The sequence below is a fragment of the Sceloporus occidentalis genome, unplaced genomic scaffold (genome assembly GCF_023333645.1).
Source record: "Sceloporus occidentalis isolate IW3139 unplaced genomic scaffold, rSceOcc1.0.p SCAF_26, whole genome shotgun sequence".
In the NCBI taxonomy this organism is placed as follows: Eukaryota; Metazoa; Chordata; class Lepidosauria; order Squamata; family Phrynosomatidae; genus Sceloporus; species Sceloporus occidentalis.
In genome coordinates this window covers 13,223,284-13,235,049 of record NW_028317006.1, presented here as the reverse complement: position 1 = coordinate 13,235,049, position 11,766 = coordinate 13,223,284, and the positions used below count along the sequence as shown (strand labels likewise).

At 42.2% G+C, this 11,766-nt stretch overlaps 2 protein-coding genes across 2 annotated transcripts; one reads left to right on the top strand and one right to left on the bottom strand.

The window, feature by feature from the left end:
• Window positions 1-200: 200 nt before the first annotated feature.
• LOC149300182 (glycerol-3-phosphate acyltransferase 2, mitochondrial-like) lies at window positions 201-6,683 on the top strand. The gene is made up of 8 exons (XM_089485586.1): window positions 201-248; window positions 880-1,141; window positions 1,368-1,501; window positions 1,743-1,820; window positions 2,104-2,235; window positions 2,350-2,470; window positions 6,294-6,349; window positions 6,564-6,683. The coding sequence occupies exons 1-8, from the start codon at window positions 201-203 to the stop codon at window positions 6,681-6,683; spliced, it is 951 nt and encodes a 316-aa protein (XP_089341712.1).
• A 401-nt stretch (window positions 6,684-7,084) lies between these two features.
• On the bottom strand, window positions 7,085-11,534 carry LOC149300181 (oxaloacetate tautomerase fahd2, mitochondrial-like). The gene is made up of 7 exons (XM_089485764.1): window positions 11,374-11,534; window positions 10,237-10,453; window positions 9,670-9,729; window positions 9,281-9,443; window positions 8,461-8,569; window positions 7,381-7,468; window positions 7,085-7,147 (listed from the first exon to the last, which is right to left on the bottom strand). Exons 1-7 carry the CDS (start codon window positions 11,532-11,534, stop codon window positions 7,085-7,087), a joined length of 861 nt encoding a protein of 286 aa, XP_089341890.1.
• Window positions 11,535-11,766: the final 232 nt, after the last annotated feature.

Here is an 11,766-nt window from a genome sequence, read left to right as displayed (position 1 = left end):
TTTTGACTCAGCGCAGTCGTGATGTTTTATGAATGGAAGCTGGAGAAATCAACCTTCTCCCTTTCTGGCTTCCGGTTCACATGAACTTTTTTAGCACATATAACGTCAAGTCTTTACCACAATGTGGAAGGGGCACTTTATGTTTATCAAAGGCATATCTACGTTATTGTCTTCTAGCTGCTGTTTCTTGTACGGCCATCATGTCTTCGCACATCACGGCCGGCCTCCTGCTGTACAGATACCGAGCTGTGAGTACGTCGGGAAGATGGGGGCTCCCTACATAGTGTCTGCCGATTGCTGGGGCACGGTATAAAATGGGGCTCCATTAACACAAGCTTCCTGTGTTGAGCTAAACAAAGAAGACAATGTAGATGTAATCATTCTATAGCAATTATGGTAATAGAGTATTGTCAAAGTTCAAAACATTAAAGGTCTCATGAATTGTCGTGGCGGAACTAATAGCTGTCTCTTTTATGATTTCTCCTTCCTTGTGTTCTCTTACACCTATTCTTTGACAACCAATTATATCTTCACTTTGACATCCCCGGCATTGTCTTCTCTGACCGTTTTACTTTCCTCCGTGACACCCCCCATCGCATGTCATGTTCATTGCCGTATGAACTGTCACACCTTCATGTTTAATGTAAGCTCACTCTTTTTAGCCCCAGTATGCTTTGTATAAAAATACCCTTTATTTTTGGGGGGTTTATTTCCTAAATTTCAGTTGTAGCGATTTAACTATGCATTATTTCAATTCCAGGAATCCCAGTTAGGGCTTTTTTTCTCTGGAGAGTATTTCATTTTTGGTCCTAATCACTATGAAACTGGTGCTATTACTGGGGTTATGTGAATAAACCCCATTCTGCTGTCTCTTCTTAGGGAGTCTCCCTATGCCGGCTCCTCGCAGACTTCTCCTTGCTGACAGAGGACATTCTCCATCACGGGTTTGACGTGGGTTTCTCAGGTCAGCGCTGGGACTTGGTTCGCCACAGCCTGCAGATTCTACGACGGAGTGTATCTCTGTTCTCCACTGTTTCTGGTGATCTATTTGTATTGTCCAGGGGATCCCAAGAATCTATACGGGAGCTGGAGTACAAAAGTGCTGCTCTTCTGCACATCTTCATCTATGAAGCCATAGGAGGTAATATTTTATATCACGTTTTCAAGAACGTGCTTCATTTTTTGTACGTGTCCATTTATTGTGAATACCGATACTCTTTTGGATGACAATACTGAACGCAGTTAGAACACAAACTAGATATATACGTCATATAGCTGTACAGTCTTGTCGTCTCCCATTTCTCCTTTTTAGTCTGCGTTCTACGCGTTGCATTAACGTGATCCTCTTTGTCTCTCTACTCCTGTAGCCTGTGGCTTGCATGCACTCTTGTCCCAGATACCCGCTCTTGGCCAGTCGGAGATTTTGTTTGCCCAAGACGAGATCTTAGACAAGGCGTTGAGTCTCTGCTACCTGCTCCCCAGGACACTCCTGCTCCAGACGGTACAAGCGCCATTGTGCCTAGTTTGGCATGTTCAGTTTAGTATATGGGGTATATATGTAACCAGCCAAGACAAGTGCTGGCAGCAGCCTAATGTCATAAGCTTTTCTATACTCTGCACTTTCATTTCCAACCATAGAGCTTACTTGAGGTAAAGAAAGGAAAATACTGCTCTCATTTGATTTTTCCAAGCTTGCCTATCTGTAGATATTCAGTTTTATGAGGTTATTTTTGTGTTCACAGCCTTGTCAGTCTCCATACATCATGTGTCAGGATATCCTGGACAAGTTGATTCAGTGTGGACTTCTTGCTACGTATGATGTGAGTAGGGGACGTTTATTTTGACCAGCGACCTTTCTGTTCCTTACATAGAGGGTGTAAAATCAGCTACAATGTTTATTTGTAGTGTAATATATAGCACGTCAGCCACAGTTAGAAAATAAGATAGGGACAATCTGTTGCCCTCAGTGGTTGGACTGACAAAACAATTAAGTGCAACCATGGTTGGCAGAGGAAATGATACATTGCCGTATAAGCTTACTTTATACATAACAGTGCTTAGAAGATTACGGATCGTTGGACTGTAGTCTTGCTCTGTTGTCAGGACCCCACTGCCTCGCAAGCTTGTGATACCGGGAGAAGATACTTCACCGACAAGCTGACGTGGAGGGCTGTGGATGACATGAATGACAGTGACAGTGATTACGCGGAGGAAGAAGTAAAACGTTACTACAAGGTGCAGTTTGTTGGGTGCCATGATGGTAACAGATTGCACAAGTTACATGATCCATTGCAGACTTTGGTTTAAGCTGGTAGGAGGTATATCTGACGTTTCTGCTCTGTTTTACAGCTGGGACGTTCTGGCCCCAATGCCGATTTCTTTGTGTTCCTGTGTCACCTCCTGGGCCCGGTGCTAAGGACATACGAACGAGCAGCTCAGTGTCTGGCGGAGCAAGGAGAACGCAGGAAAGGTATGAATAACGGAGAATTAGGAAAAACCGCCTTCAGTTACAAACAAAATTTGTAGGTTTGGGGTATTTCACTGAAAACATTGTATATGTGTGGTTAAACCGGAACTCCCACATCCCCCCCCTCCGTATAGGGCATATTTGTATTGTCTGCAGGGTACCTGGCAATGTGTGCTAAATAGGTATTCGTTACTTGGAGGAGAAGAGCAGAACAACTTGCATTACGTTTTGCACGGCATCACTTAGTTCCCGTTTTCCCACTGGGATTTCCAAGCAGTACGTTCAGTTATCACTGCGGTTGTGTGGCCTTAACTAGCCAGATGTCACACTCCAAGGGGCACTATTAGCCCAAGCAGGCGCCGGAATGTTATGTGAGTAGAGGATCACAGGTAGATAAGCGCATGCTTAACCCCTTGATGACAATTGCCGGTCCGGGCACGTCACCGAAATTCAAGTCGTTAACGACAATTGACGTGCCAGGACCGGCACGTCTTTAAACGGGTGCAGACAGCGATCTATTTTCGCTTTCTGCACCGAAACGGCGTTGCTGTAATGCCTCGACCTCAAGGCATTCAGCAACGCCATGATCGGCACAAAGGGGCCATCTTTGGCCCCTCCCCGGGGAGTCAACATCCGCTCCGGAGAGCGGTCACAGCCGCAGCTGCCGGTGATCTTCGCCATCAGCAAGATGGCGGCGGCCCGGGAAAAAAAACAATAAAGACGAAAAAGTTCGCTAGATGGTCTCCAGACCCTCTAGAGAACTCTGGCTCCACTTGCAGGTTGAATACAGGTACTGCATTCAACCATGCAAGTCAATGGAGCCCAGCTTTGTAATCACAGTGTGATTAGTAAAAATAAATTAAAAATAAAATTAATAATAATTAGAAAAAAATAGTAAAAAAACAGTAAAATTTTAAAATAATTTCCCACTGATGTCACTTTCAGGGGAACCTTCAAGTTGAAAAAAAATGTTAAATTTTTTTTAAAAAAAAGCAAAAAAAAAATATATATATATATAAAAAATATATTTTTGTGAGCAAGTCCTAAAATTAGCATATTAGCTTAAACAATTCTCGCATGGAAAGAGTTAAAATACTGGCATATTAAATGCCCATGGGGTGTCTACTTTAAAAAAATGTATGATTTGATGGGGTAAATTGAATTGGCCAGGTTCAACAATGTCCCAATTAACACGGGGGGAAGGATGGCCACACATCTAATTTCCAATTAGAAAAATGCACACGTACCAAATGTGGCCTTTTAGTTCCCCCAAAAAATGACAAACCCATGCATGTGGGGTATCACTGTACTCAGGAGATGTTGCTGAACACATATTGGGGTGTCGTGTGACAGCGGCATTAACCAGGAGCTGTAAATTCATACATAACATAGGTGTGTGGGGGAAAAATACACACAAAAGAATACTACTGCAAACTATGAAAAATGTGCATGCCCCAAATGTGGCCATTTTGCCCCCAAACAGCCAGGCAAAATCATTCATGTGAGGTATCGCTGTACTCAGGAGATGTTGCTGAACACATATTGGGGTGTTTTATGATAGTGACATATACCAGAACCTGTTTATTCATACCTGAAGTAAAATGTGTGTGAAAAAACAAATGCAAAAAAATTAGTACCATAAAGTTTGACAAAGGCTGGAAAGGTTGTGCTTGGAAAGGGTTAAAATACTAGCATTTGGAATACCCTGGGCTGTCTAGTTTTCAAAAATATATGACTTGATGGGGTAAATTGCATTGGTCGGCTTCAAAGATACCCGAAATGGCACATGGGGGGGAAGAATTACCAGATTTGGAAAAAATGGCTTTGAAATAGCAAAACGCTACCGGTACTTATTGCTCCATAACGTGCAGAAAAAAGCAAAAAACCATAAAAACATCGGGTATTTCTAAACTCGGGACAAATAGTAGAATCTATTTAGCAGGTTTTTTCATTACCTTTTATGGATGAGTAAAAGATTTTTCAACTAGAAGTTTGTCCTGAAAAAAACAATATCTAATGTGTGTGGGTTCAGTAAACGGGAAAGAAAATTACAGCTAAACACGAGCAGCGCAGAAATGTTAAAACGGCCGTTGTCACGAAGGGTACAAAAAGTAAAATCAGCCTTTGTCACGAAGGGGTTAAAGCATAGTTAAAAATAATAACGTATCTGTGTTATTTTTCACAGATATTCCATACATATTTCTTCTGACCATAGGGCAATAACAAAAGGATAATGGAAGTATGGTGGGAGTACCCCTCTCATGCCATATTTCACTAAATATATTAGTTATTAAAGTAACCTAAGTAATGTGTTTACATGTGTATCTTCAAAAGAATTACACCAAAAACACAAGCTACAAATGGATTTAGCTGCGCCACAACCTGTGACAGCAACAGTTCCCCTTGAAATACTTTTTCTTATCAATGCAAAAGGACTCATTGTGTCGTATCTGTCATCATTCACGCAGATACAGAGACTGGACATGTGAATAGACTGCATGCTTATCTGCAGCACAGAGCTGAACACGATGGCTCCTTCGGTAAGTGTCACTCACTGTGTGTATATGTTGGGGGCGAGGGATGTGTCCAGCGTACAACTTAACTTCACTTACTATAATAACCCAGTTATAGCAGCATCAGGAGTAATGTGAAATATGACTTCAAACTACTTTTGGCGGATCTCACCAAATTCTATGAGGTTTCCTTTTGTACATGTTTATTTATGTTAACTAGAAAAAATGTCATACAGTGCTGGTAAAAGGGTTGTGGGTGCATGTAACAGCTCAGTAGCTATGTGTGTTACAAAAATACCTCTGTAAATATACTAGCACAGTGTATAGATCAAATAGTTTGCACCTTTAGAGCCGTGCATTTTTTGTCTGGTCTGAGGTATCGTATGAAATGCACAGTAAAGGGACCAGTAGCATTAATAGATTTGGATTGTTAACTAGTGTATGTGTAATTGCCTCCAAGTAATGATACGTTCTCATCCCTTAAGAGCGATTCCACCCACATACTGCTGCATTATCTCTGATTGTGCTGCAGAATGTTCCGCGCCTAATCAGTCTAGGGATATTCTAACTTGTCCCACAAACACAATGCTTTCCACATAATACTCGACAAAATTAGCAACATATCAATGCTATCTATATTTTGCCACTGTGTAGGATGACGCTTACTATAATTTACACGGAAGTTCAGCCTGTACCCAGCAGTAGAGTGCTATATGTATCTGTCTCCGCAACATCTTATGGTGTAAAGCCTGAGTCACCTACAGTCATCTGTAGTTTGATACTAATATATATATATATATCTAGTGCAGTGCAGGTGTTAAGAGGTTCTAAACATTTCCTATTTTAATACAACATCATTGTTATATTAAAAGGAAAGTTTTTACCGCTTAGTAAAAAATGCCATTGAAACCTATGGGACTTTCCTCCAGTGCCCCCTGGCTCTGTTGCATTGTACAGACATGATGCCCGATCTGTCAATAAATCCGTACAATTCACCCCACACAACAAGATTATTATATGGAAATAAATTCAAGGAATATGATAGTGTAAGTAGTGATGAGCAACAACCTAAGTCATTTTCCTTTAAAGTACTAAAAATGGTATAAAACTGATATTATATAGATAGATGCAGCCTATATGCAGATTCCTAAGATGCCTGCAAATGGGAAAAAATACTTCTTCTCTCACTGCTTTAGGGCAATTCCCTACAATTACCAACTAAATACCTCTAAACTAAAAATAAAGATAGATGACCCCAAACATTTGGCCTGCATACGATTATCGCTAAGACAATGTCACCTCTTTTTCCCCAGAGTGTGCAGAGTATTCCCTGACTGCCTGTGCCTTTCGAACCTTCTTAGATCTCGGGGTAAGTGTCTGTCACGTTTCTTCACATTGGGGTTAAATGTTTTTTTTATTTTTATTATTGCTGTAGATTTTAGCCGCACAAGCTCAGAGTTAAACCATTTCCTCCATACTTGATTTATTTTTATGTTAACTCTAAAAACCCAGTGCCGTGATGCACCATGGGAATCCACGCCATGTTCACACAATCTGACTTTTGTATTTCTTTGCTCCCGCAGGTCTTTGTGCGCACTCAGCAGAGTCCCGGATCAGAATATTGTTTATCAGAGACGTTCCTGCTGAAGGAAAATTGCCAAAAACTTGTTAGTTTCATCCAGCAGTTTGTCTACAACTTTTAAGGTGTAGAAGACGGCGTGGAATACTGGACGTTGTATGTGGGTATTTACAAGCACTGTATGTATGTGATTTGTGGTATTCTGAGCGGGTGTATTACCTTTAGTGGTTATAGACACTGTTTGTTGTGTTTGGTCATTTGATGTATTTTTCACATAAAGGGTTGTGTTTTCCAGTTACTTTGATTTAAACCTTTGACTGAAATAAAGCGATTCTGTTATTTTTGAAATAAAAGTTAATTTGTTCCAGTTAGAGAAATTGATACAACGCGTTTCCTTGCAGATCATCTGTGGATTATGATAGCAAAGTAATTAAAAATCAGGAATCTCCCTTTTATTGTGTTTGTGATCTTCACTATTAAGCATGTTTTACACACGGCACTGTCCCTGCTTCCGTTGAAAAGTCATCACAGCACGGGGTTGCTGATAATTCCCAACTCATCAATTTCACAGTCAACCACGTCTCCTGCCTGAAAAACACAAAACCACACGGTACAGCTCAGGATAAAGGAGACATTCACGGTCACTTAGGAAGCACGTGTGAGAGAGAAGGGCTGCGACCAGAGAACGTGATGGCTTGGACAAATATCTGGAGCTTGTTGCTTCTGTTAGGTACAGATAGTTCCTGAGATATCTTTTTTAAGAGTGCTCTGACAGTGTGCTTACGTGTTGGTATGTACTGGTTCTGAGCACTCTACCTCACCTTAAGGAAGACAGGTGGCTTCCGGAATACACCGACTCCTGGAGGGGTTCCAGTAAGGAATATGTCGCCTGGCTTCAGTGTGACAAACCTGATAAAGGATAAGGTGGTCAGTGTGTGTATACCGCCTCTGTGTATTCAGATGACTACGCTGAATATTCTGCAGTTCCCAAGCAGATGATCGCACCCTGAGGCATAGACATTGCACCCCAGACAGTGATCACACGCTCAATGCATAGACATTGCACCCCGGACAGTGATCACACGCTCAATGCATAGACATTGCACCCCGGACAGTGATCACACGCTCAATGCATAGACATTGCACCCCGGACAGTGATCACACGCTCAATGCATAGACATTGCACCCCGGACAGTGATCACACGCTGAATGCATAGACATTTTACCCCCGGACAGTGATCACACGCTGAATGCATAGGCATTGCACCCCCAGACAGTGATCACACGCTGAATGCATAGACATTGCACCCCGGACAGTGATCACACGCTGAATGCATAGACATTGCACCCCTGGACAGTGATCACACGCTGAATGCATAGACATTGCACCCCCGGACAGTGATCACACGCTGAATGCATAGACATTTTACCCCCCGGACAGTGATCACACGCTGAATGCATAGACATTGCACCCCCGGACAGTGATCACACGCTGAATGCATAGTGGTGGTAAATACTGCCAGTTGGACATGTGCTGCTAACGCACTATTATTATTATCTTATCTATATAGCGTCTACAATTACATAGCACTTCTTACAATACATATATTCAGGGAATATGACAAGACAAACCGATGCATTAGGTAGACAGGGCCCTGCTCGCAAGCTTACAAGCAGTAAGTATCTTAAAGCCCAGTTATTACTTGGCACGCAGTCTGTATACACACACATTCAATCTATGCTAGTTCCTGTCTGTACACCAAATGCTTACATGGGAAAAGTGGTCCCGCTGCACGATATGACATGATTTAGGTGGGCAGCTACTTGCAGTAGTCCTTTCGGTATGTTTCAATTTATATCTGTTTCCTCTGCCCTGGAACATGCTGGGATAATGTACTTACTTGGAGACCCAAGCAATGAGAGCTTCTGTTTTGAAGACCATCTGGCTTGTGTTACTGTCCTGGACAAGTTCTTTGTTGACACGGCAGCGGATCCCAAGGCAATGGGGGTCTGACAGAGTAAAGAGGGGGTTTAGCATGTGTGGCTCTGTAGAAATCCTAACAGACTCGAGTATCTCCACGTTAAACGCTCACAGGCTGGACTATATACAATGCAGCAGTTATCTGATCGCTAGGTAGGGTAAACATCCAATGCTGTTATGTGCTTCTTACCCATGCTATTCAAACTCTATAGTAAGATCATTCACAAGCTGTGTTTAGGAAGTTAAATAACACCAGCTATAAAGAGGAATAATTAACTTAATGTTACTTAATTACACATGAGATAAAATGTGAAGCTCTTCAAACAATTGTATCGCATCTATCATTGTTTTAATGGTGAATACTGCATTTACCATAGTGCCTATTAAAGTTTTAACGCTGCGGGATGTTTATCTTTTATAACTGGACATGCATTAATTATGCATTGTATACATTATGAAGCACGAACCCCAGAGACCTTCTCAAGTTAGACAAGCTGAGCTGGCCCTGCACGATGTATAGTTCAATAGGTGACTCGATTTTCAAGAAATCATACTGATTTAAATATGCATTGTACAGGGCTTGGACTGGCCATCAGACACAGATGCTCTCGTCTCTCTTTGGCAAGAGAAGCTTGTCAGCTTAGCCCTTCATAATGTATAGTGAAGTAAGGGAGTTGAAATGAGCAGTTCTGCAAACTCCCCCATTTGTGAATATACCCGAATGTGAGGAGCAAGACTACCTGAAATTGAGTCCTTAGTGACCAAAGCTGGCCCAATGGGACAGAATGTGTCAAACGTTTTCCCCAGCAGCCACTGCTTGCCGTTTTTCTTCATCTGCCAGTCTCGAGCACTGACATCATGTGCGACTGTAAATCCAGCAACATAGTCCATAGCATCCTCCTCCTGCAACAAAATGCATGTGTCTAAACTGTGCAAGCGTGTACAGCGCCTTTGACGTACAACGACAGACGCCATAATGTTCAGGTACACTGACCATGCCCTTGTCACTCATCTTTCATGTGCCATTATACATGGACTGGACATACCATGAACAAGTCGAAAACCCCAGTGTGTGTACAACGAGAAGGACATCACAGGTATGTTTGTGAATGCCGCACTTTTACTTTACCTTGATGTCTTTCCCTTTCTTCCCGATCACAAAGGCCAGCTCAACCTCCCAATCCACTTCCTGCAGAGAACAGAGACCATCAGGACCGGGAGCTGCAACAATCATTTTAAAAGGCTAACAGCGCCATCTAGTGGCAACCACTAGCAGATACAGCTAACAGGTTTCCAATCATTTTCCCATACTCACAACCTTCTCTGCATAATTACCAGTTACATTCACAATATGCAAGATATCCCTCTGTTTATCTGCGCTGATAGATACATTGTTATAGCGTCACTACTCATTGTACGCAAGAAGACACAGTCAACTCCATTCCAAAGGGGAGACAGGCAAAAAGGATTCTGGGAAATACTGAGGCTGCGGTATACAGTCAACTGGGAGTATGAGCAACGGTGATGTGTGTGTGTGTGTGGTTGTAGACCCACACATCTGATGCATCAGGCACACTGGGCTCGTTCAGTTTGGATAGGAGAAAATGTATCCTGGAAATAACGCTCAGGCTTTATTTAGCAGAAGTGAAGCAGTAAACACTAAAAAAGCCACAAGAGCCATCTTACATACATTTACCTGGCTTTCTGCGGGAAGGATAATGGAATCTGATGGACCCACTATGGAACTGGGAAACTTGCTGAAGATTATGGGTTCTTTGGGAACAGGGACATTCTGCTCCAGGCAGTGATCTACGTAATTCATGCCAACACATATTATCTTCTCTGGGTTGGTGATAGGAGCTAGTAGTGAAATATCCGATCGTTTTAAGACATGCTGGCCACACTCCAAAGCACTAGGGAACAAGAGACAAAAACAAGAGATTACACCTTGGTTAGAGTGACACTGACAATGAAATTAGTTCTATAGAGTGATCTAAAAAGTTGGATTTGTGCAAAGGAATTACATTGCTCTCACCTTTTATTTATTTTTCTTGCTCAAATTGTACCTGGCAGTCATCATTTTATACGTACACTCAGGCAGCTATTTGTGGCCATTGGACAGGTTTCCTCTAGAAGACACACGTCTAGGTTTCAACTAGTGCAAGAAGATCATAGTGGCCATAAAATTAAGTTAGGAAATGGCTTGTTTTTATTAAAGGTTTATTCACTTGGCACTTGATAATGTAGATGATTCACACACATCTTGCGTGTACTGAGGTCATAGTGGTTGAAGAAGTCTCCACTGACCTTGGTCGGGTGGCAGATGCTGTAGTCCAAGATGCGGAAGTTAGACTGACTTATTTTTATTGAGTAAGTGAGAATTCACAAATTTTTATCTTGGAAACTGGATTACTGACTTGTGTTAGGGACAATCCTGCAGTGCAACTTCTATAGTAAAGTTGTACAAAACCTTTTCTTTAAATACACTGCCATTAGCACGTTGCGCTCTGAAAGCTTAATACTATGAAGGTCAAGAATTAGACTTCCAGTTGTTCAGCTATGGCTCAGATAATACTACATTTTGACTGGGAAAAGGTAAAGATCTGCAGCAGCTTGAGAAATATCTGATGACTACTCCTGAACTTATAATGCCAGCTGGAGTTACCACATTTTCTGGGGGAAAAAAAATATCAGCCATGGCCTTGCATCAATATGGCTAATACCAGCCTAAGCCCATTATATTTAGACTTTGGGTAAAACACTGGCATGGCAGCAACCCAGGTGCCACCCACATTTAAGTTTATGGCATCCCAGTACCAACACAATCCTTTACCTCTTTGCTTTCTCCAAGGCAGTCTCTCCAGCCTCCAGGAACTCTCTCATTCCACATGGCAGTGAAGAATCAAAGGCATTGAGGTCAATGACGTCTCCTCCAGCTTTTAATTCCAGACCAATCCTCTGGGAACCTGAACTCTGAAACTGGACCAGCCTCATCCTCAGAGGCTGTTGTTGTGAAATGCTCCTTCTGGGGAAAGACTGGAGAATCAGCTGAGGGCCTTGGATGGCACGTCGGACTGAACCCAGCATCAGCTCCTGAAGAGAGTTGTTGAAGTCAGATGTCATCTACTTCCATTCCATAACCCTGTTCACTTACTTAGTGCTCTCCAACCCAGGGGATTGCAGAAGAGTTTAACATGTCAACTCCCTGATATTACTATCCACGACA

Excerpts from the sequence above, each read along its gene's own strand:
- LOC149300182 (XM_089485586.1), top strand. The coding sequence starts at position 201 with ATGTCTTCGCACATCACGGCCGGCCTCCTGCTGTACAGATACCGAGCT. Across the intron at positions 2,471-6,293 it reads GCAAGGAGAACGCAGGAAAG|AGTGTGCAGAGTATTCCCTG; the intron begins GTATGAATAACG and ends CTTTTTCCCCAG. Across the intron at positions 6,350-6,563 it reads GAACCTTCTTAGATCTCGGG|GTCTTTGTGCGCACTCAGCA; the intron begins GTAAGTGTCTGT and ends TTGCTCCCGCAG.
- LOC149300181 (XM_089485764.1), bottom strand. The coding sequence starts at position 11,534 with ATGAGGCTGGTCCAGTTTCAGAGTTCAGGTTCCCAGAGGATTGGTCTG. Across the intron at positions 9,730-10,236 it reads TCCTTCCCGCAGAAAGCCAG|GAAGTGGATTGGGAGGTTGA; the intron begins GTAAATGTATGT and ends TGTTCTCTGCAG. Across the intron at positions 7,469-8,460 it reads CTCATTGCTTGGGTCTCCAA|GTTTGTCACACTGAAGCCAG; the intron begins GTAAGTACATTA and ends ATCCTTTATCAG.